Source organism: Citrus sinensis, chromosome 9 (assembly GCF_022201045.2).
Source record: "Citrus sinensis cultivar Valencia sweet orange chromosome 9, DVS_A1.0, whole genome shotgun sequence".
In the NCBI taxonomy this organism is placed as follows: domain Eukaryota; kingdom Viridiplantae; phylum Streptophyta; class Magnoliopsida; order Sapindales; family Rutaceae; genus Citrus; species Citrus sinensis.
Window position 1 is genome coordinate 26,434,489 of NC_068564.1, and position 25,208 is coordinate 26,459,696.

At 34.0% G+C, this 25,208-nt stretch overlaps 2 protein-coding genes and 1 long non-coding RNA gene across 3 annotated transcripts; 2 read left to right on the plus strand and 1 right to left on the minus strand.

Annotated features, from left to right (window-relative positions):
• Positions 1–2,532: 2,532 nt before the first annotated feature.
• LOC107174736 (uncharacterized) lies at positions 2,533–3,970 on the plus strand. The gene is made up of 2 exons (XR_001506667.3): positions 2,533–3,227; positions 3,738–3,970. It is a non-coding gene; the product is annotated as an uncharacterized LOC107174736 (long non-coding RNA).
• Positions 3,971–6,641: 2,671 nt separating this feature from the next.
• LOC107174730 (aspartic proteinase CDR1-like) lies at positions 6,642–16,857 on the minus strand. The gene is made up of 2 exons (XM_052434123.1): positions 15,857–16,857; positions 6,642–7,050 (listed from the first exon to the last, which is right to left on the minus strand). The coding sequence occupies exons 1-2, from the start codon at positions 16,855–16,857 to the stop codon at positions 6,642–6,644; spliced, it is 1,410 nt and encodes a 469-aa protein (XP_052290083.1).
• A 3,611-nt stretch (positions 16,858–20,468) lies between these two features.
• Positions 20,469–24,929, plus strand: LOC102612855 (glucose-6-phosphate/phosphate translocator 2, chloroplastic). Its single transcript, XM_006493880.4, has 5 exons — positions 20,469–21,273; positions 21,689–21,914; positions 22,475–22,697; positions 23,397–23,610; positions 24,602–24,929. Exons 1-5 carry the CDS (start codon positions 20,773–20,775, stop codon positions 24,611–24,613), a joined length of 1,176 nt encoding a protein of 391 aa, XP_006493943.1. The 5' UTR covers positions 20,469–20,772; the 3' UTR covers positions 24,614–24,929.
• Positions 24,930–25,208: the final 279 nt, after the last annotated feature.

Genomic DNA, 25,208 nt, shown 5'->3' on the forward strand with positions numbered 1-25,208 from the left:
AGCCCTGGAAGTAATTTTCGCTCAAAGAGAATCTTCAAACCTTGTTCCAATATGTGGCCAAGTTTGAGATACCATATCATCGTTGACCCTTCTGCATTTGACGCAACACACGCATCAGCTTCCTGTAATGTTTCTCCTTTAAGCTTAAATAGATTAGTACCGATCTTTTCTACCTTCATTAATACAAGCACACATTTAACAATTTTCATAATCATATTTTCAACATGGGTTTTACACCCAAGATTATCTATTTGTTCTAAAAATAATATATTCTTCTTCAACCCTTTGACATGTTGTACCTCTTCAATTATATGAATAGTACCATCAAACATTTTTATTTTTATAGTACCAATACCAGCGATCCCTAAAGCATGATCATCACCCATGTATATAGATCCTCCTGAGATAGGTTCATATGTGTAGAATCATTTTCTCTTAGAGGTCATGTGTCAGGTAACTCCTAAGTCTATAAGTCATACTTCTGATAGACATTTTCTGCCTTTTGAAATAGTTATTGCCTCCATGTAGAGATTTTACCATCATCCGAGGTACTTGCTACATACCCTTGAGCATTTGATGACTCAGGATATTTACCCTCTCTTCTCTTCTGTTGTTCCAACACTTTTTCTTGAAGTGTCATTTCTTACCACAATTGTAGCATTTAACATTCTTTTTACTTCTTGATTTTGATCTACCATGATTGTGACTCCCATTAGAGCCACATTTTGTTGATCTCCCTCTCATCACCTATAGTGTTTCTGCTTGCTCCGAACTTGCTTGTTTGTCTTCTTTATTTTTCTGTCTGCTTTCCTCATTTAATACGGAGGCTGCAACATTATTGAAAACTAGACTGTCCACTGGGTTGTTATTCGTCAGATTGATAATGAGTTAATAATACGAATCTGGTAGACTTTGAAATAGAAGCTCCGCACATTCATTACTCTCTATTTTATGACCCAACGTTGTAAGTTATGAAAATAGAGTCTTCAAGGTATTGATGTGGTCGGTCATTAATGTACATTTCGTCATTCGAAGAGTATAGAGTCTCCTCTTTAAAAATATCTTATTGTGTAGCGACTTGGCCTCGTGCAATTTTGTGAGAGTATCTCATATTTCCTTTGTTGTCTTTTTTTTACCACACTGAATAACACCTCAACTGCAAGTGTCAAGTGTAGATCAACAATGGCGTTGCCGTCTATCTCGTATCACTTGTTATCAGTTATCTCTATGAGCCTTTCTCCAATTGCTGCAAAGTAATTATTTTTCCTCAATATAACTTTCATCTTCATTTTCCACAACGAGAAATTATTTCCGTTGAACTTCCCAATTTCGTATTTTACCGTCATCATTCTTCACCATAAATTATCTTTGCTAGAATCAGCTCCCACTATTTCACGTGAACAGTACTGTATACGTGAACAGTACCTCAACTCCGAAAAATACAAGAAGTAGCTCTGATACCACCGTTAGAAAATTGGTGAGTGAAGCGGACCACAACTAAAATGAAATTGGAAGAAAAAAAAGAACAAGCACATACAAAGGACACCAGAAATTACGTGGTTCGGCTTTTAACCTACATTCATGGGCGAAGACAGAAGAAAAATATTTCACTAGTGATGTGAAGTATACAAATATTGAAATATTTTGTCTCACAGCCCAACGCTCCGATACACCCAATTCTCTCACTCACTAATTACTCAAGATAGAGAAGAGAAACTTATTTGCCACATGCTCGTGTCTATGGATGGCCAAGCAACTGATGATAATCACTATTATAATTTTATTCATGTTCGGGTGGAGCTTTTTGTACTTGAAAAATAATTTGACCATTCATATTTTATGAAATTTTTGTATTACTAAACTCTCCATGATGTAGCTTACCATTATGTATAATTTAATATATACCAAAAAACGATTTTGTTACTTATGACACATACATGTCTCGTACACTAAACTTACAATAATCTTTCTTTAAATCTTAATAATTTTTCTGTTAAATTTTTAATCTTGAAATTCAGTCAATCACTTGAATGAACTAAATTTAAACTTATAAAGAAGGACTTAATGACACATTATAAAACCATGTCTCTGAATACCTTTCTACAAATAGAGACTGAAATAAAAATTACCTTAAGGTTGTGTTTGGTTGGAATGAGAGGATGGAGAAGAGAAAAGTAATTTGAATTTTTTTTTATATTTTCGTTGTTTGGTTTGACATAATTTATAAGAATTTAATTTCTATTAGAATTTAATATCCGTTATAATATAGAATTTGAATTTCACACTAAGGAGTGAAGAATTCAAATTCCCCTTATGTTGGAAACCAAAGCTTCCAAAAATACCCCTTCAACTTTTTAACTTGTTTAATGTAATCACATAATTATTATTTATAATGTGATTTTATCAATTCAACATTATGGATAATTTTAAATTAATTAAATTTAAATAATGATTTAAAAAGCTTAATAAAATAAATTTATTTATTAATTTAATATGAAAATATAAAATATTAAATTAACAGTCACCGAATCGTAGGACTGTCGCTGTCACCGGTGTCATTGGCGTTGGGGGTGGGCATTTTATCTGATCTGACCCGATCCGATTTGAAAAAAATTAGGTTAGGATCGGATCGGATGGAGGATAATACTCGATTGAGTGATTTTTGTCAACCCGATCGGATCAAACTTGATCCGATCCGAAAACCCGATCGGGTTGGCTAAAAAAAAAAAAAAAGTAACAAAATTCACTGACTCACACACCACACAACACACGTGTATACACACATCACGCACTCATTCACACAGTCACACCAATCTTAGCCACTCAAAACTCAAAAGTCAAAACACAAGAGTTCTCATCTCTCGTCTCTCTCAACTCTCAAGTCCAGTACTTCAGTTCTCATCTCTCATCTCTCTCTCAAGTCTCAACTCTCAAGAGTGAAGAAGACAAAAATAGAATAGTGACACACACACACGGTTGGACATATGCACACATTGGAGAAGAAACTCAAGAAAGTGGTTGTGGCACCACCAAATGCAGCAAACCCATTCTACCCGCAATCACCACCGCCGACGCCAACTGGATCTGTTGCTTCCACCTACAAATTTGTTGCTACTGCCTACAGATCTACTGCTCCATGCCTCCATATCACCAAGTTCCTCTGGACCCGGAAAGTGGCAACCCGAACCCGAATTTCCCTTTAGAAATTTGCAGCTTCCAATTCAATGGTATATATGTATATATATATATAGTTTATTAATTGTAAACTTGTAATGTGTCTAACTGTATTTGGTAATATATTATATATTAAATTGGTAATTACTTCATTAGTTAATAATATGTGTAATATGCATTGTTAAATTAGTAATTTTCGGATCCGAACCTTATATTATCCAAACCTGAGCCAAACCGAATTTAACCCGAGATTTTGACTCGATCCGATCCGAACTAAATTCGGATCAGGTTAAGAGTTCGAATTAAGTTTGGATGAAATTTTCAACAATCTGATCAACCCAAAATCCGATCGGGTTGACCCGAACCCAATCCGAACCCGAAAATGCCCAGCCCTAACTGGCGCGTGTTACTTACCGCCACTACATTCGACTTGCCGATCAACGATCAACATCTGCATCATCGTCGAGATAAAAAAAATGGTTGTATGTTGTTCAAATTCGATTAAAAAATTTTAGAAACTTTTTAACTTCCACATATTCGACTGATCGGTGGCGATTTGGTAGTTGTTGGTGGCTATGTATGGTCGGAAATGGAAGTGGCAGTGATGGATGAGAAATGATGGCTGGCTCCTGAGGTTCCGATCAATACCTTCCATTGCCGGTGATGTGGCGAGAATCAGAAAAGGCTACCGGATCGGGTTCTCAGGTTCGGGTTGACCCCTTTCTCTCTTGTGACTGGACTCTCTCTAACATTTACTGTTTAATTTTTAAATTATGTTCATGATAAATATTGAAAACTTAACACTTATTAAGGTTAAAATTGTCTAAATAAAAAATTAGAGATTTCTTTATATAGTTATGTAACAAATCAAACATTAGAAAAGTTTTTCACTCTTCTCTCCTCTTTTTTTCTCTCTTTTCCTCCACTTTCCTCTTCTCTCATCTTCTCTCATTTCTTCAAACCAAACATCACCTAAAGGAATTTTGGAATTCACACCAATAACATCAAAAAGAGAAAGAAAATTATTAATATGGTCATGCGGTTAGTTTCGCAAACATGTATGGATCTCCGAAGACACACACTAATGAGATACTTTATTCAATATTATTATCATAGTCTAGATCACGGTAAAAAAGTAACCAACAGATGGCAAATTAATTAAGAACTGAATCATGGAGGAGTATCATTGGAACAAATATACACGTTTCTGCATTTAAGCATTCGGTGATGATTCTTTGTATACGCGTTTAATAATTTTGAATAAATACTTCTTCATTTGGTAACTAAATTTGGCAGATTTTGTCTCGTACGTGTGTTGTACACTATTGACCGTAGGAATTTTTTTTTAGGAATAAGATGATGACCATAGGAATCAATATTGACCGCTAAATATCATGATCAAAATCAGATTTAAGATCCTTCTCAATCAAATGTATATGGTCGAAATCAAGACTGTTTTTGCATTCACATCCATGGCAAGTATCGTAGCCATTTTTAAAACAAAGATACGGCAAGATTCATGACTATATATCATGGACTGAAATGAAAACTATTATTGCGTTCTCATATGGCAAGTATCATAAATAGCCGAATTATGAAGTACGAAGAAGTACGAAGATGCCTAAAATCGTGACCATCATGGAGTAAAAATATGGAAAAAAAAAAAATTACTGCGTTTGAATATTTTTCTTTTATGTTATTCATCTTCTTTTTAAAAATTCGACTGTTGATTGAAAGTTTATTTCATTATTCTAAATTTGAAAAATCATGACTTTATCTAGATGTCTGTTTCGTATGGCTTATCTAATGGTCGCAAGTGCTTATTTAATCTCATAAATTATATTCAATTTTTTCGTTATTATTTGATTATTTTTTAGTAGAGCTTTTTGAAAATTAAATAAACTATTTTGTCTCTACTAGTAAAAACTCAAATTTTAGATTTTGGGAGCAGTGGTTGAAAATCTTTTTTAAAATGTTAAATATTTAAAATATTATTTATTTATTTGACAATCTTATTTCATTTCTTTCATGTAATTTAAAAAAATCATCTATTAAAATAATTTTATAATTTTTAATAAAAATTATCATTGACAACCGAGTAACTAACTTTTTCTTTTTATTAAAAGCTCTATTTAAAAATATATACCAAATAAAACCTTAGTCTTTTCAACTAGTTTAGCTTGATAATGTTTGAAATATAAGATATGATAATTTTGAATATTCCTTTATTTGTCAATTAGATAATTTGGCAGGTTTTTTTATCTCATAATTATCATACAATACTTTTCTATTTGCAACAAACAGATTTACTTATTTGAAAAATGACAAACAATCAATTTCTTTGGTCCTCCCGCTGGGACCGCGAAATAGGCCCAGATGCCCATCAGATTTCAATAATGGCTCGCTCCACTCTTAGATAGCGTTTTAATGGAGGGGAGAATTGGGCTCCAGCCCATCAAAAACATCTAAGAAAAAAAAAAAAAAGGGGTGGTTGAATGTGGGCCCAGTTACCCTTCCGGTGAAGCCTGCGGAACTCGCACGGCAAGTAGGTTTGTCAAGGGCGGGTCACACAATACAACCACCCGCCCAATCGCCAGCGCATAGTGAATTATATACTCTAATTTATTTGTTTAATAGTACGATGTGGGATACTATAGTGGCATATCTGTCATCGGATTGGGCTACAAGCCCATTAAAAATTGACTGTATAAGGAGTTCAATTCTCCCGTTGGAGATGGGAAATAGGCCCAGAGGCCCTTCAGATTTCAGTAATGGAAAGGGAAGGGACAGCAGATATTTTAGCTTCTCCCACAATGGCGCCGGTATGCAGAGATACACTCCCTGCTCTTTCTTGATGCTGACATGCAATGGTAATACATTGGGCCCTTATTTGCCACATGCTCGTGTCTATGGATGGCCAAGCAACTGATGATAATCACTACTATAATTATATTCATGTTCCGGTGGAGCTTTTTGGACTTGAAAAATAATTTGAATATTCATATTTTATGAAAGTTTTGTATTACTAAACTCTCCATGATGTAGCTTACCATTATGTATAATTTAATATTTACCAGAAAAGGTTTTGTTACTTATGACACATACCTGTCTCGTACACTAAACATATAATAATCTTTAATCATGAAATTCAGTCAAAGACTTGAACGAACCAAATTTAAACTTATATAGAAGGACTTGATGATACATTATAAAACTCGGTCTCTGAATATCTTTCTACGAACAACAGGGACTGAAGTAAAAGATTACCCTAAAGGAATTTTTATAATTCACACCAATAGCATCAAAAAGAGAAAGATAATGAATAATGTGATCGTGCTGTTAGATTCGCAAACATGCATGTATCTCCAAAGACACACATTAATGAGATACTTTATTCAATATTATTATCATCGTCTTGAACACGGTAAAAGAGAAGCAAACAGATGGCAAATTAATTAAGAACTAAATCATGGAGGAGTATCATTGGAACAAGTATCCGTATAAAACTGGAGAGCGTTTATCCTGCTATTATAAATAAGGCGCTTGTTCTGCTGATGCCAGGCTCCCAAGATTGTTCTTCCATTACCTGGTTGCAATGCAACGCAGAAGTATCCTTGATCAACGTTGAAGAGATTCACAAATTTCCCTTCTATATCGTATGAAGCTCCATCGAAATGGTAGGTGAACGATGCAAAATTATTAAAGCCTGGTGGGTTCGTGTAACAAAGCTGTAATCCTTCAGGAACCCTGCCTATTCTCTCAAGCTTCAAGGCATCGTAATAATTCTGAAACGCTCCCATCACAGCCCTGTAAGCATTGCGGCCAACCGTAGTTTGGTCTATTTTAGGGATTATAACTCCTGAGTCTATAATGCAACTGTTGGGAAAATATGCTCTTTAAAAGCATATGTGTTTATTTAATTGTAATAAATAATTTTTCTGATTAATAAAATAAATGAGGTATTTTATTCAAATATCTTAATTGCATTAATATTTGTATTAAAGTCCATTTAATCATATTATATGTATTTATGTGATCACCATGTGGATTCACAGAAGACATAAATACAAGTTATCTTATGATTAAATAAATTTAGTTCGCAGTTGATAAATAAAGTTGGGCACTTTATTTAGGTATAGACTGTAATAAATTCATTGAATGATTTGTCTTAATCATGTATGAATTTATTGATGTAGTACGACTACATTGAACAGGATCACATATGAGATTTAATTAACTTTGTAATAACTGTCAGACTTATTAAATCTCATAGGCGTTGATTTTACTGTAATCTTAATCTTGAGTTAATTATGATTTCATGATTGTGATTGTTATTTCATTTGAGTTACCAATGGGCACGACACATCCTTGTGGTCAAGATTACCCGGTATCTTGGTGGGAGCAATTATGAGTATTGGAGTTATGGATTAACAATATAGAATTTGTACAACACATCTCTTGATAGGTTTTCGGCACTTGATCATAGAATTCTCTGGCCAGAGTGTGTCAACATATTTAGTATGTTGAAAATGATCATTAGAGAAAACCAGTAAGGATCAAGGAATAAGATGTTATTAAATTGATTGGACAGTTGAGATATCAATTTAATTAACGATGTGGTACAAATGATTGTGCAGTAAAGAAATCAATGTGGCTTGGGACGAATTATTATTCGAGCATACAATTATGGAAGTCAGTTCCAATCTTTTAGTGGAGTAGATTTGGAATTAAATAATTAGGCTAGTTTAATTACAGGCCTAATTATTGTAGCCACTATTGTATGTTCCCAAATGATCCCCGGGTTAGCTCATTTAATTGACTGCACCACTACTGGACTAATAAGTAAGATAACTAGCTATTTGGGTCAAAAGCCTAAATATATCATTTAGTGAGAGGCTCCATTTAATTAACTTTTGTATAAGGGGCCTTATGTTATTTTACAAGGTGGGTCCCCTATTGAAAAAGAAAATAACGTGAATTTTATTTAGAGCATTATTTGGAGCTTAGGGTTTTCACTAAAGGGTGATATAAAAGGCTTATTTTTCCCAAAAGAAAATAGGAGAAGCCACTTTATACAGATCAGAGAATAAGATTTTTTTCTCCATTGTTGAGAGAAAAATTTTCTCGTGCTAGTTACTTTGGTAGTGATAAAGGCGCCCACACGTCAAGTGCAGATCGAACCTGAGTCATAACCTGGAAGATCATTGGTGACAGTTCGTGATCTAGCAAGCGTGGTGGTGACGGATCGTGATCTAACAGGAGTGGTGGCGGCGGATCGTGATCTAGGAGCCTAAATCATTTCAACGGAAAAAGCCAAATCGGATTTTCAAGGTACGATTTCTGGATTACGTATTCTTATATATTATATGAGAGCGATCTTCAAAAGGTTTAATAAAAATTTAAAAACCTAATTTTTCCCCAACAATTGGTATCAGAGCCATCTCATATTAATATATAAGAATTTCGTATGAAATCATTCTTGAAATTTATGTATTAGAGTGGCACAATTTATTTAGATATATATTAATTGTTTAATATATGAATAAAGTATGTTTTGGTTTGTCTTAATTCATGGTTAGATTTTCCGTTGTATTTTTTCTTTGGATCTGTAACAAGAGGGGTGGTTTTTTATCACCATGTTTCCCTCTTGATTTATTTTACTGTTATAGAATTTTTGTAAGCCAAAATTGGCCTAGGAAATTTGTAAATCAATCACGGATGGCAGATCAAAGCGACGGAGGCCGGAAATTCTGACAGCGGCAACAAACCAGGGCACGCTGCGGCAGCGCGCGCGGCCAGCAATGGCCAGCGGCATGCGCTGCGCTGTGCGCAGCAAGCAGCGCGCGCGGCCAGCAAGGCCAGCAGCGCGCGCTGCATGTGCTGCAGCTGGAACCAACGCTGCCAGCAGCACGCACACGAGCGAGGCCAGCAGCAAGCGCGCGGAGGCTGGAAGCTTGCTGACGTTTGCGGCTGGCAGAGGGCGTCGTTTCGAGGCTTCCCGGCGTGGCGGTGATGGTCAAATCGGCGTCGGAGATGCGTGAACAGTCGCTGCCCTTTGTGCTGGTGGCGGCTGGGGAAGAAAGGAAAGGGAAAAAGATGGATTTAGGGTTTCAATGGTTTTTATCATTGAGGTCCCTATGGTTCCATAATTTTTCATTTGGGTAGAAAGGTTTTTAATATTTTGCATTTAAATCCAAAAACAGTTTTGGGTTTAATGAATCCTAGTTTTAGGCCCAATTTCAATTGGGCTTAATGGATTAAAAATGCATAGACAAAATTAAATACATTAAATTTATTTTTGGTCCAAAAGTTTTATTTTAATAAAAAAAAATAATAATAAAACTATTTATTTATTTATTTCTTTTTAAAATTAAAAATTGGACCAATTATAAATTTAAAAGCCTAATTTCCCCTAGTCCATTAACAAAGACAAGATTATGGAAGATGGACATTGACAAGAAGCCCAATGAAGATTAGGCTTAGGTTAATGTATTTTTCATTATTAGGAAAGCCATGAATTAAGATTATTTAATTGTTTTTCTATATGTTATGTTTTGGATGATAACATGCCATGATAACATGTCATATAGAATAGGTAGTGCCACTCTATGCATAATGATACATATCATTCATTAATTATGAATTTCATTTTATTGTTTGAAATTTGCACATGCTTAATAATATTTGATATCATCTAGATAATATTATAGGAAGCATGCAATTAACAATATGTATGTTTTAAAAAGGAAAAACCAATTTTAAAATATTGAGTGGGAGAGGGAAAATTCAAGATAATTTTCCCACGGGCTCCATTGTTAGTTCAATAATAAAATTATATATATACCTCGACTTCATGATACGGTGATGCTCCCTACGGAGGGTATATATATTAGATATTTTATTTGATGAACTTCAAAGATAAAATTGAAATATTTTTCAATCGATTGTTCACCCCAACGGTGACTATTGATATGAAAAATACGTAGATTGAAACAATGGTTATACACTCAACTAAAGTTTGTTATTAACCTTCCCAACGAAGCTCTGTTAACAAATTTAGGCCCAAAAAGATAACGATAATTATTTATCATGTCTTTACATGAAAGTAAATAATCTAATGGATAATTGGGTCTAGTAAGTGTAGACATGACTTCCCCAACGGATAGCTTGTCAAAGCGGTACTAGATTATCGTTACAATAAATTAAAATGCATTTATGGTTTTTTGCATTTTTGTCATTTATTGTGAATATTGTTTCAAAGTATTTATGCATGTTTATTTTGTTTTGTTTTTCAGAAAATGTCTTCCATCAACCCATTATTAATTATCCTTGTTAAAAATGAACTCACTGGCGAAAATTATTTAGATTGGAAACGCAATCTATTTAATATTCTCACTGCTAAGGGAAGCAAATATGTGTTGACCCAGCCTTGCCCTCCTGAACCATCTTTATACGATTATAGAAATCAGAGGGAGCCTTATGAGAAATGGTGCGAAGCTAACAAAATGGCTAAGCGCTATATATTGGCTTCGATTTCTGTGGAACTGCATAAGAAATATCGGAGCATGGAAACAGCCACTGAAATAATGGCTAGTCTTCATCAGATGTTTGGGCAAAATACCCATTTTGCCAGAGAAGCAGCATTAAAACGTATCACAGATACTAAGATGGAAGAGGGCACAAAAGTTCGTGATCATGTCCTCAAAATGATGGACTATTTGAATGAGGTAGAGATTCATGGTGTTCAAATCAATGATAAATCAAAGATTAACATGGTGATTGAATCTTTACCTGATACATTCAAAGAGTTTAAGGTCAGCTATATCTTAAACAATAAAGATATGACCTTAATTGAATTAATGCACGAACTACATGCTATAGAAGAATTTTATCATAGCAGAAAACTTTCTGAAAAAGGATTCCCTTCAAGGCTTAAGTCGAAAGACAAGAATGAGCAAGCAAGAGTTGGGATCAGCAAACTGTCCACTAAAAGAAGTGGCAAGCCAAAAGGCAAGTGTTACAAATGTGGACAGAAGGGTCACTAGAAGAAAGATTGTCCTAAGATTATTAAAATCAGGTATAGGAAATCTTTAAGCTTCCTAATTAGTTCAGATTTCTATTGATTCATACAATAATGAATTCTGAGATAACTAATCTTATTTGTAATTCATTTATTTGGTTTTCAGGAAACCAAGAGATTAAGTGAAGAAAGCTTCAAACAGCAGTTGAGGACGTGCTAGTTTATATCAATTGAAAGACTAGATCAATTTTACAAGACTTTAGTTTTGATATTTGTCTTTATATTAGAGGAATTTAATTTCGGTGGCTTGTTTTAATAAACAGGAGTACACTGTTATTTATGGATCCTCTGTTTATTACTTATTTTGGTTATTTATAAAGACAATTTATATCATAGAAGTACATTGATCTATTCAAAGTAAGATATAATGATAAAAAGTATATGCATTTATCTAAGAAAAGAAATGTTTCTTCTAACCAAAAATCACCTCTGATATTTATGCTTAAGTCATATAAACTATAATAAGATTTTAAGAAAATGATTAATGATAGACTTATTGGCCTATTAAGATTGATCATTGTAACTCTATAAATCTTATTTAGAAAAGTAATATGACAAGGATGCTCTTCATGAGCTAAAAGCATAACATTGTATTTGATGATTTAGCGCATACAAATGTATACGGACTAATCATTTTACATGTTATAAGAGGTTATGAGTATTCTATCAATCTTGTTGATGAATATTCATTTTATTTATGTTTGTCTAAATGCGTCATGATTCCATTGCTTTTGAAATTCAAAAGAGTACGTGGATAAGACAGAAGCAATTAGACAGGAACATAAAAGAACTTCGATATGATCGAAACAAAGAATATCTCTATGGAGAATTCAAGCACTATTTGGTTGTCAATGAACACTATGATACAATAGTGTAATTAAATGGAGAAACAAAATTCTTTTGGATAAGACAAGATATATACTAAGTGGTTTATCATTTACCTTTTTGATTCTAGATACTAGAATTTGAAACTACAAAGTTTATTGAACTTAGTTTCATCTATCTCGGTGTCTACTACTCCAAGAAATTATGAAAAAGTCACAAACATGGTTTGAGACACATTCGTATTTGGAGTTTACTAGTATTTCTACTAGAATCAGAGATAGACAAGATGGATTCGTGTTCAGAAGCTTGCATGTTTTAGGTATCTTAAAGGAACAAGGGAAAGTCTGAATTATAGTCCTCAAGATAGGAATGTATTTATAGAAATATTCTTTACTTTCTTTGAGGAAGACTATATAATGACTTATAACCTAAGAGTAAGGTAAAACTAGAGAAACAAAAGAGATCAGGTTGATGCTCAGCTTTCAACACCTGTTATAGAACAGGAAGAACAGCAACAACCAGCTGATCAGAACAGGATTATCCTTGAACAATCATCACTTTTAGAACCTCGTCGTAGTGGGAGGGTAACTAGGTTACCTGCGAGATGCATGTTTTTGGGAGAAACCTATACGGCTATCTCAAATAAACATGTACAAGATCCTACTAGTTACAACGAAACTCTAATAGATAGAGATGTTGAATTTTGAAAAAGGTCATGAATCAAGAAATGGAATCTATGTATTCCAATAAAGTCTGGGAACTTGTAGAGGCACCAAATGGGGTAAAACCTATAGGGTGCAAGTGGATCTACAAGAGAAAAAGAGGAGTAGACGGAAGGGTGGAAACATTTAAAGCAAGATTAGTAGCCGAAGGGTTTACTCAGAAAGAAGGAATCAATTATGAGGAAACCTTTTCTCCGGTTGCTATGCTTAAATCCATCAGGATTATGCTCTCCATTGCTGCAGTGCTAGATTATGAAATTTGGCAAATGGATGTCAAGACTGTCTTTCTTAACAGGCATCTTGAAGAAAACATCTACATGCAGCAACCAGATGGATTTATACAAAAAAGGCCAAGAACACATGGTATGTAAGTTGCAGAGATCTATTTATGGATTGAAGCAAGCATCCAGTCATGGAACATCAGATTTGATCAAGCGATTAAATCACTTGGATTCATTCAGAACATTGATGAACCATGTGTGTACAAGAAAATTCAGGGAAAATTTGTAGCCTTCCTAGTTCTTTGTGTAGACAATATTCTCCTGATTGGAAACGATATAGGAGTATTGACTACAATAAAGATTTGGTTAGCAAAACAATTTGATATGAAAGACCTGGGAGAGACAAGTTATATTCTTGGTATCAAGTTACTATGAGACCGGAAGAATAAAACTTTAGCCTTGTCTCAAGCGGTCTATATCGATAAGATATTGGCTAGATTTAGTATGGAAAATTCCAAGACTGGTTTATTACCATTCAGACATGGAATTACATTCTCTAAGGATCAATCACCTAAAACATCTGAAGAGATAGAGAGAATGAGACGAGTTCCCTATGCAGAAGCTGTGGGAAGTCTCATGAATGCCATGCTTTGCACTAGGCCAGACATCTGTTTTGCGGTAGGGATGGTTAGTAGATATCAATCTAATCCTGGACCTGAACACTGGACTGCGGTCAAGCATATAATGAAGTATCTGAAAAGAACTTAAAATTATATGCTTGTGTATTCTGGTGATGAACTTACTCTAGTGGGTTATACTAATTCTGATTTTTTTGTCAGACAAGGATTTTAGAAAATCAACTTCTGGCTATGTGTTTACATTGGGAAGTGGAGCTACTAGTTGGATGAGTGTGAAACAATCTTGTATCACAGACTCAACAACTAAAGCTGAATATGTGGCTACATCTGAAGCTGCAAAAGAAGCTATATGGCTCTGCAAGTTCCTACGAAATCTTGAGGTGGTACCTGTTGTAACTGCACCCCTTAAACTATTTTGTGATAATGGTGGTGCGGTAGCTCAATCTAAGGAACCAAGGAACCACAAGAAACAAAACATATTGAAAGGAAGTATCATCTTATAAAGGAATAGTGTAGAAAGGTTATATGACAGTACCCCAAATGGCATTAGATGCTAAATGGCAGATCTTATTACAATGGCCATTAGTGGGAAACCTTTATAACCTGCACTTAGAGCCCTAGAGCATGTGCAATATGCCAGATATGCTTTGAGAGCTAGTGGGAGATTGTTGGGAAAATATGCTCTTTAAAAGCATATGTGTTTATTTAATTGTAATAAACAATTTTTCTGATTAATAAAATAAATGAGGTATTTTATTCAAATATCTTAATTGCATTAATATTTGTATTAAAGTCCATTTAATCATATTATATGTATTTATGTGATCACCATGTGGATTCACAGAAGACATAAATACAAGTTATCTTATGATTAAATAAATTTAGTTCGCAGTTGATAAATAAAGTTGGGCACTTTATTTAGGTATAGACTGTAATAAATTCATTGAATGATTTGTCTTAATCATGTATGAATTTATTGATGTAGTACGACTACATTGAACAGGATCACATATGAGATTTAATTAACTTTGTAATAACTGTCAGACTTATTAAATCTCATAGGCGTTGATTTTACTGTAATCTTAATCTTGAGTTAATTATGATTTCATGATTGTGATTGTTATTTCATTTGAGTTACCAATGGGCACGACACATCCTTGTGGTCAAGATTACCCGGTATCTTGGTGGGAGCAATTATGAGTATTGGAGTTATGGATTAACAATATAGAATTTGTACAACACATCTCTTGATAGGTTTTCGGCACTTGATCATAGAATTCTCTGGCCAGAGTGTGTCAACATATTTAGTATGTTGAAAATGATCATTAGAGAAAACCAGTAAGGATCAAGGAATAAGATGTTATTAAATTGATTGGACAGTTGAGATATCAATTTAATTAACGATGTGGTACAAATGATTGTGCAGTAAAGAAATCAATGTGGCTTGGGACGAATTATTATTCGAGCATACAATTATGGAAGTCAGTTCCAATCTTTTAGTGGAGTAGATTTGGAATTAAATAATTAGGCTAGTTTAATTACAGGCCTAATTATTGTAGCCACTATTGTATGTTCCCAAATGATCCCCGGGTTAGCTCATTTAATTGACTGCACCACTACTGGACTAATAAGTAAGATAACTAGCTATTTGGGTCAAAAGCCTAAATATATCATTTAGTGAGAGGCTCCATTTAATTAACTTTTGTATAAGGGGCCTTATGTTATTTTACAAGGTGGGTCCCCTATTGAAAAAGAAAATAACGTGAATTTTATTTAGAGCATTATTTGGAGCCTAGGGTTTTCACTAAAGGGTGATATAAAAGGCTTATTTTTCCCAAAAGAAAATAGGAGAAGCCACTTTATACAGATCAGAGAATAAGATTTTTTTCTCCATTGTTGAGAGAAAAATTTTCTCGTGCTAGTTACTTTGGTAGTGATAAAGGCGCCCACACGTCAAGTGCAGATCGAACCTGAGTCATAACCTGGAAGATCATTGGTGACAGTTCGTGATCTAGCAAGCGTGGTGGTGACGGATCGTGATCTAACAGGAGTGGTGGCGGCGGATCGTGATCTAGGAGCCTAAATCATTTCAACGGAAAAAGCCAAATCGGATTTTCAAGGTACGATTTCTGGATTACGTATTCTTATATATTATATGAGAGCGATCTTCAAAAGGTTTAATAAAAATTTAAAAACCTAATTTTTCCCCAACAGCAACCGCCTTGGCCATCTGGCCTAACTCTAAAGGTATCCGGTGCAAACCCTAACCGGCGTGTTCCAACACTTATATCTATCAAGCTCAAGTGATAGTAAAAGGATCCTGGCGGTGGCACAAACGTTGTGGCTTGAACAGTTCCTGAAAGTGGAGGAATATCGTTTCCGAATTTCACAATGCTCGGGGCCATCAGTGCATCTGTGAAGGGGACCAAACAATATGAGAACCGTTTGTCAACTACATCACTCAATTGCATCACTATTGAATCTGGTGAGGAGCTTAGTCCCAAAATTCCTGAAATCACTCCTCTACTGGCAAACTGAATATTTTGGTTATCGTTCGAGCAACCAAAAATTATATTATCAACAGTCGTGGCACTGGAGGAATCAGTGGCAAACCTGAATGACTCAAAGGATGCAACGCCTTTTGTAGTGCCTCCACCGCCATAGCCAACACTATAGACGCATTGCTGATCCACACATTTGTAAAGGTTATTATCGCCTTGACAAAGAGGGTGATCGCAAGGAAGCTTTCTGTAAGTAGAAGATGCTACTGAATTATAAATGGGAAATTGTTGTCTGTAGCAATTCTTGCAAGGCTGGCACTGTGTCCAGATTAGGCCTCCTCCGGTGTCCATTAACAAGAATACATTTAAAGGCGGGGATCCAATTCCAACCTGCACGATATAATAGAATCCCTCGCGAAGTAATGTGAAAACAATTCTCTCAGCGTCTACTGTTGCACTCGGAGTAGAAGACGATTCCAAATATGCAGCTCTAACGTCGGAGAATTTTATCATTCTTTCAATTCTTTCGAGTCCCGTGAGGTTTCCAGGATATAAGGGAGATTCGGGAGAGTCTCTGGGAATGAGCCTAAAGCTCAGTCCAGTTGGTTTTGAAGAAATGAAATGGAGGAGTCGGGAAAATGTAAGGAAGAAGAGAAAGAGTACTGTGGCTGCTGGATAAGTTCTCATTCTAACCATTTTCTTATGGCTTCATGGGAGCTAGCTGCTGTTACACTTATAAATACTAGTTTCAAAAGCATAATTTATGAAGTTGCAGAGAGATGTTTTGCTAAACATGGTAACTCATAAATTTCACAACTCACAGTTTGAAAATCCTTGCTTTGCACACCATATATGGCTTACCTCTCTCCATCACTGCTTTTGTAATTAGGTTGTAGTCTTAGGCGAAAAATAGAAAGGAGATTACCCCACTATACATATCTATATTAACTAACAATTTATATATTCTGCAGAACTAAGTTTTATTGATTATCATTAATATATAAAATCTGCTATACTAAGGAGGAAAATTACATAAATAAAAAAATTTGATTATCATTAATTACTGATTAAAAAAATTAAGGTGCAACCTTACATCAAATCACTTTTGGATAATGGACAGTGGTTAATAAAAAATCTAGTTACCCAAGGATCAAGTTCGACTGTGTACAAATGAAGAATTAATTTTATGAATTAAGTGAATTGGTAAACTAATAAAAGAGGGGAAATTATTTGAATGCTTTCTACCCGTAATTAATCAAATTGTGATAAATGACGCTTATTTTACCTGCTACCGCAAGGGGAAAAGAAAATTAGTACTTAAAATAAGTTTTTTCCTTTTGCTGTTAGTTCTTTTATGATTTGTTTTTATTTGTTTGTTTATGTACTGTTTTTAATTAATTAATCAATCAATTAATTAATTAATTAATTTTATTCACGATTCCATAAATATTTATGTATTTTTATTTTTATTTTACCTATGACATCTTACTTTCATTTATTTATTTGTATTAATATTTAATATTAAAATAATTAATTAATAGTATATTATATGTAGTAACAAATTATTAGGAAACATCCCATTTATCATTTGAATATTATATAAAATATTAACAATTGATAAATAATTAATTTTATATTTAATCATTTTCATAATATTTTATTTAATAGGCAAAATATACATCATATAAAACATATAATTTAAATAAATTTAATTGTTCCAATTAACTATTATTTAACTTCACTTATATTTAATTTAACATAATCTAATCCGATATTAATCATATATCCTACCAAACATAGGACAACACTATATATAATTCAGTCTAATTCAATCCAACATAGTTTAATCCTATTTTTATTATCAATCCGATTAAATCTTACGTGCCAAACGTAGCTTAAGATAATAATTAATGACACTACAATGAGGCAGAGAAAAACAGATTTAGCTAAAAAGAGGTTTGTTGTAAGATATTTTAGGATAAGTTAACTACCACATTTGGAACTTTGTTCCAATTAGAGTTTAGAACTCTAATTTGTATAATCTCTGAAAAGTAATAAAGGGATCGACCAGTCTACCATGAGGCCACATACTTTAGTGTTAGTATTAAATAATTAAAGGTTATTAACGTTCAGTGTATAGTCGCATATACAAATTTTCAGATTAAAATTAAGTACTATAGATAGATTAAAAATCTAGTCATGACTCATGACACCGTGAGATGAAGTGGATCTTATGCTCTCATCAAATATGCAAAAATAAAGAGATGTGCAATTACTCTCTTCCATTGAATCCATGTAAGAACTTCAATTTTTAAGGTGAATCTGTTAAACTATATTGAATTAGAATTACTAAATTGAATCCTCATAACACTAATTTTCTCAAAATTATGGTTGAAGTTGAGTCTATTTGAGTTAACGATGGTGGGAAAAGAAATTTTCTAGGTCGTAACGATATTCAAAAATGGGCAGCTTCTAGTTATGTTTCCCAAGTTAGGCATGTGTCTTAAGTTGTGGATTAGATGAATCATGTTTTGTTTGGTCAAAGTTGTTTTATGGGTTCTTTAACTTATAGTTTGGTTCGGAGGATTTTTCATTCGAAACCCCAAGCCTAGTTGATCATTTTTTGTCTTATGAAAAATAAAAATAAAAAACTAGAATTTGTGTTTTTTTTTGTCAACCGTGAAGAGAGGAATACAAATTAAATTGGTTGGGATTTTAAATTGCTTGTTACATTTATGTGTTCTAATTCTATTTGCAAATAAAATAAAATAAACCACCATATTTCATTCATTTAATCTTTGCGTCTTGTCACGTGACCTATGCACGGATGGATGGATGGATCGAAGTTAATATGCTGTGGGAGAAGAATGGAATATGCCACGGGTTTCATGATCAAGTCAAAAATGAACCATTAAATATTCGATTTTGATTAAGATTCCGCATCTTGTACTTTTTTTATATAGAAAAAAAAAATCACATTTTCTTTAATTATTCAGTGGTTGGCGAGTAAAAGGCGGCCAGGAATAAATAATTGATCTAAACTCTTGTACGAACACTTTGCTTGGTGTAATTAGCTTGGGAATTTATACAATATAAAAGTGGTGTAAGTAATGATTCTTTTTAAATTAAAATAAATAAACCTGCTTTTTAATATAATAAAATAAAACAAATTGTAAAAGGACCGCAATTCTATTGGCCGATCATTCTCAAGACTTTGCAGAAAATGGCCTTCCTTATTAATAAACGTTTCATTTATTTATTTATATTGAAATTGTTACACTTCTATATATTATAATTTGGTGTTATCGAAGAGTCATTGACCTATCATCGATTTAAACAACACTAACAATATTTAATTCTAAATTCATAGTCTCGATTTATACATTCACAGTACTGCATATATTATGAAGGTATATTGAAAATTGAGAATAATTAAAAAATTTATATATTAGTGAGAGGTGTGACCTCTACCTTCAAAAAAACTCTTTAAATAAATATAAGTTAATATTATTTCTTTAATAAAATGTGATAAAATATAAATTTTAAAAAACACTCGATAATATTAAAAAGAAAAAATAATTTTTTACTTCAAAAAATTTAATTAAAATATTTTTTAAAATTTTAAATATTAACAAGACTCTTATTTATTATTAATAAAAAAAATGTATATGCTTCTTCCCTATTTAATAAGCAACTTAACCGGTCCCCTCAACAATCAATCCACCAACCCCAAGCATTAATCTTTGATCATTCTTTAAACCTTTTACCAGACAAAACATTTTATAATTTTATCACGAAAACCCATATTATAGCTGATTAAAAATTACTTGATTATACCCATGTGGGTTATAATTTTTTTTTTTTATATGAGATTTTACTCTCATAACATTAATATTTCATATTAAAATTTGACAAAAAAAGAAAATGAAAAATTAGAAAAAAGATGATGCTGGTCAACAACTGCTATAACAAAACAAGATCTAAAAAGGGACGGAAATAAGGAGGAAAAAAAAAACTAAAGCTTAATTTTTGAAATTCAGTTAATTTTCTCGCACGGAATGCGGATCATGCCGCAATTTTGATGGAAACACTTTGATTTTTTTTTCAAAAAGTTTAAAAAAAAAAATTACGGGTGGTTGAGGACTTTAATTATATGAGACCGTTGTTGACCCGCGAGCCCTACACGTGTCACGTAATGAATGGCAACTTGGAAGTCGGGTGTACCGACGCTTCTCCACGCGGGAGTCAAGCCCATTGTCCACCAACTTTCCCCAACTCACCTTCTCTCACATAAGAAGAACCTTTTGGAATACGGAAAGTTGATGAAAGCAAAAAAAAAAAAAAACTTTAATGCGTACAAATCACATGATCGCTTCATCGTGATTTTGGACTGAGGTTTCAGAGTAAAAATTCAATTTTTATTTAGTAGATTTCGAAGCGAAATCTACTTCTTGTTCTTGTCTTCTCCAACGGAGAGAAAAAAAAAAAACCATTAAAAATTTAAAATAATAAACAATCATTTTTTTTATATAAAAATCCCGTCTTTCTTCTCATCATTGTGAAAGTTTTGGTTTTGGTTTTTGGTCTTGTGATCTTTTGCGAATTGTCAAAATGATTTCTTCTATCAAAGCCACTGTACCAACAGCAACGATCAATGGGTCGGATTCAATTTTTCGAAAGAGATTGCTTTCACCAACACAGCGATCTCTGTTTCTGCCACCATTACAAGTGGACAGCAGTTCAAAATCTGAGTTTTCATTGTCTAGGCCTCTGCATATCTCGAACGTTTCATGCTTCGAGCCTGTGAGAGTTCAGAAATCCCTGACAAAATGCAAGGCTTATGAGGCGGAACAGTCTCAGCCGATTGAACGGGAAGAAGCGAAATCGGCGGCGGCGCAGAAGGTCAAGATCGGTATATATTTTGCGACTTGGTGGGCTTTGAATGTTGTGTTTAATATATACAACAAGAAAGTCTTGAATGCGTATCCCTATCCTTGGTTGACTTCAACTCTGTCCCTGGCTTGCGGGTCGTTGATGATGCTGATTTCATGGGCTACCAGAATTGCTGAGCCCCCAAATACTGATCTTGAGTTCTGGAAGACTTTGTTTCCTGTAAGTACTGTGATGGGTTTTGTGGGTTTTTTTTGGTTTGTGAGAAAAGTGAGGAAATTTTGAGAAAATGATGTTTTTGGTTTTTAGGGTTTGTGCTGGTTTCGATGATAAGTACAAGTTTGTTTGGTTTCTGAGAAAGTGAAAGCAAGAAAAATGTTTTATGTTGTTTTGGATTTTGATTTTCTGGAAAAACAAGTTAAAATTTCTAATTTTTAGATTGACAGCTTTTATTTTCTCTTGGTCCCAGTAATGAAAATATCTGCTGTGTTAAATTCGTTTAAATTATTTTCCTTCTTTTATGCGACCATGCGCCTTTTTTTTTCCTTTCTTTTTTTTTCCTTTTAAATAAGAGGTCTATTATTTGGATTTTATTTGCAGTTAATTTGGTGTATGTTGTTAATTTTGTGGCGTATAGGTTGCTGTGGCACATACAATTGGGCATGTGGCTGCTACAGTGAGTATGTCCAAGGTTGCAGTTTCATTCACTCACATCATTAAGAGTGGAGAGCCTGCTTTCAGTGTTTTGGTTTCAAGGTTTCTTCTGGGGGAGACCTTCCCTTTGCCGGTTTATATGTCCCTTGTTCCAATCATTGGTGGTTGCGCTCTTGCTGCTGTGACTGAGCTAAACTTCAACATGATTGGTAATCAGAATTTTCCTTTATTTCTGGAAACTGAAATAGCAATGTATATGATATATTTTCTTGTTGTCTGGTAAACTTGGTATCGATGGTTCTTATATAATTCTTTGTCCATTACTTCAATTTAAGATATGAACTAAATTATTAATCTGGCAATTATACCATTTGGGACTTGGGAAGATGAGGACTGTAGCATGATTATGTATAATGGAAGGCAGTTTGTCAATTATTTGATGCAATTTATGCATGTCACATGTTGAATTCACTTGCATTTATACATAGAAAATAAATAAAATTTAAAGAATAAGCAATTGTGAAACCAAAATTTGAATTTACTGCTATTTCAGCCTTTGAAGCTAAGCTGTCATTGCCACCCCACTCTTTAGAGTTTATCATTTTATGGCTATCATGAATTCTTGCTGGTTGAGTCACATGGGTTTGGTCTATTGGGAAATTTCTGTAATTGGAGAAGGTTATTTCGATACATAGCTTTAATCGTTTGGGTTTTAGGGAATTTTTTTTTTTTTTTTAAGCTGAACTTGGTTGTTGGCTGCCAATTGTAGGTTTTATGGGGGCCATGATATCAAACTTGGCATTTGTGTTCCGGAACATATTTTCAAAGAAGGGTATGAAGGGAAAGTCTGTCAGCGGGATGAACTACTATGCCTGTCTATCAATTTTGTCTCTTCTAATCCTCACACCTTTTGCAATAGCTGTGGAGGGACCACAATTGTGGGCTGCAGGATATAAAACAGCCATGTCTCAAATTGGACCGCAGTTCATATGGTAACCGGAAACTGCAGACTCTGATTTTCTTTGTGTTGTTTTGGTTGCCCTTAATTTGTCTACATGTAGTTGTTTTGATGTGGTAGGCACATGGTAAATTTAATTTTTATGGCATGTTTTTATTACCAGGATCAAATAACTTGGAAGCCTGATATCTTCTTTGATTACCCTATGTGAATTGATCTTTAAAGTATTGTATTGGATCAAATCATGTTGAGTTACCCTATGAGAGGATTGACATCAAAATAATTTCCTAGTGCTTTAAGTAGTATGCTGCTTGTTGTTACCTGATCTTTTTCTAATACATGTTCACTGGGAAAATAATGATGTACTGGGAAGACTTTGTGGGTGTCTAGCATTCATCTTATAGTTTGGCATACTTGTCCTCTTAATGTGGTGTTCCTGCTCTATGGTGCGATTAACATCTTGGTGTAAACTTTTGTGCTCGGTCATAAGATTTTTATTATCTATTTAGTTATGACTGATGATCAGTTATTCTTCACATTTGCCTTTGGTAGTCTTTAACTTTGCTGCGCGGCACATTTTGACAAGTCTAATATACGATGCCTAACATTTCCTTTTTATTTGGCTTTGATTGATTGTTGAACGAACTTATAATTTTTGTTATAATGATCTTTTCTTTCTTTCTTGTCTTCTACCAAAGAAATAATTGTGTGGCTGTCATTTTTCACTTGATAGGTGGGTGGCAGCACAAAGTATTTTCTATCATCTCTACAATCAGGTGTCTTACATGTCCTTGGATGAGATCTCTCCCTTGACATTTAGCATTGGAAATACAATGAAACGTATATCTGTCATAGTCTCCTCAATCATAATCTTCCACACACCTGTCCAACCCATCAACGCTCTTGGAGCTGCAATCGCCATCCTCGGAACCTTCTTATATTCCCAGGTAAATTACCTGTGCTTTTTACATCTTAAGTATGGTTGTTTATACCTCACCGATGGCTGTATGTTTTAAAAGAGTGGTGTGCCCTTATGACTTGGTTTGGGTTCAAAGAATCTGACTTTCTCTGGAGATGCTGACAATTTTTGCTTTATTAAACTCTTTCACTTCTTTTGTTTGTACATCAAGGATGCTAACAGAAAAAGACTAAAAAGCCTCTCCTTACTTTGGAGGATACTTAGATAGGATAATACTTAGATAGGATAAGGTATGTCACTAACTGAACATAACATAGTAAAACGTTGCTACCAAAGCAGAATTACCATCACTTTTTGGAAATATCGTCAATCCAGTTGAAACAAAAGATAGCATAGTGGGCTACACAACAGAATTTATTGCAACCATTGTGGCAGCTAGTTTATCCATCAATATACTTAGAAGTGTTGCATATTCGATGGATGTTAGGTGATACCGTGTGTTAGACCTGAAAGTAGTTCTGCAGCCATAGTGTTTGGTATATTTGTTTGACAAAATGCAGGAGTATGGTCCAATTTAGGCACCAAAGTTGGGCTTGGAACGGCTGTTTGATATTATTTGATGGTTGACCTCATTTAGTGTTAATGTGATTTTGATCTATCAGTGACATAATCTTGAACAACATTGTGATACTGATCTATCAGTGATATAATCACAAACAACAACACCAACTTTTCCCCATCGTTCAATTTTATTGGTGTTGGGCAATTACTGCACCTGAAGGTAGCAGAAATGGAATTTTTTAAGAATATTTTTTTAGCCCTTTTATAATAAGATAAAGCTATATGTGCATGTTAATTAAGATGCAGTTGTTTTATCCAAGCGGGTTGCTATAATCTTCATTTTTTTAGCCCTTTTATAATAAGATAAAGCTATATGTGCATGTTAATTAAGATGCAGTTGTTTTATCCAAGCGGGTTGCTATAATCTTCATCTAATCATTTGTTTTCTTTTTATACAGGCAAAGCAGTGAGAATGCTTGGGTTGAACAAGTTAAGATTCATCGTGTAACATAGATGATGAGAGAGCTATCTTTCAGGATCCATGCAGGCTGGATTTTGTTCAGATGGACCAGCAGGGGTGTCTTGCTGTAGATAAAAATAATAAAAATAATAATGGGTGACTATAAGCAACATTATACGAGCAGTTAGGCAGTTTTTTGTGTTTTTTTAATATTTAATGAAGTTGAGGGGGGGAAATTTCCCAACAGACGAGCATTATGTCTAAAGACCTTATCTGTTTCAAGAGGGAGAAATAACAACGATGCAGACAATGTGATTTCTTTTGCATTTCTTGTTTAGATGTTTTCTATTGGAAAGTGGAATCTGCGAATGTGCCTCGGGCTACATTAAACGACCATTGGAAGAGATGAAAGCCGGTGGGTGCATCATTGTAAAAGTTTAGACCATTGACTCCATTGCTAGCTCATCAGCTGCGCGGGAGTCTCTTTGATAGATATGTCTCTCTGCGTGCATTGAAGGGGCACTTGCTTTGCCCCAATAGACTTTGTCATAAACGACACAAAGCCCAAAACAAAATTCAGAAACCTAGGTATCCTTAGGGTTCGT

Excerpts from the sequence above, each read along its gene's own strand:
- LOC107174730 (XM_052434123.1), bottom strand. The coding sequence starts at position 16,857 with ATGGTTAGAATGAGAACTTATCCAGCAGCCACAGTACTCTTTCTCTTC. Across the intron at positions 7,051-15,856 it reads TGCTGTTGGGGAAAAATTAG|TTGCATTATAGACTCAGGAG; the intron begins GTTTTTAAATTT and ends TTTTCCCAACAG.
- LOC102612855 (XM_006493880.4), top strand. The coding sequence starts at position 20,773 with ATGATTTCTTCTATCAAAGCCACTGTACCAACAGCAACGATCAATGGG. Across the intron at positions 21,274-21,688 it reads TCTGGAAGACTTTGTTTCCT|GTTGCTGTGGCACATACAAT; the intron begins GTAAGTACTGTG and ends TGTGGCGTATAG. Across the intron at positions 21,915-22,474 it reads GCTAAACTTCAACATGATTG|GTTTTATGGGGGCCATGATA; the intron begins GTAATCAGAATT and ends TGCCAATTGTAG.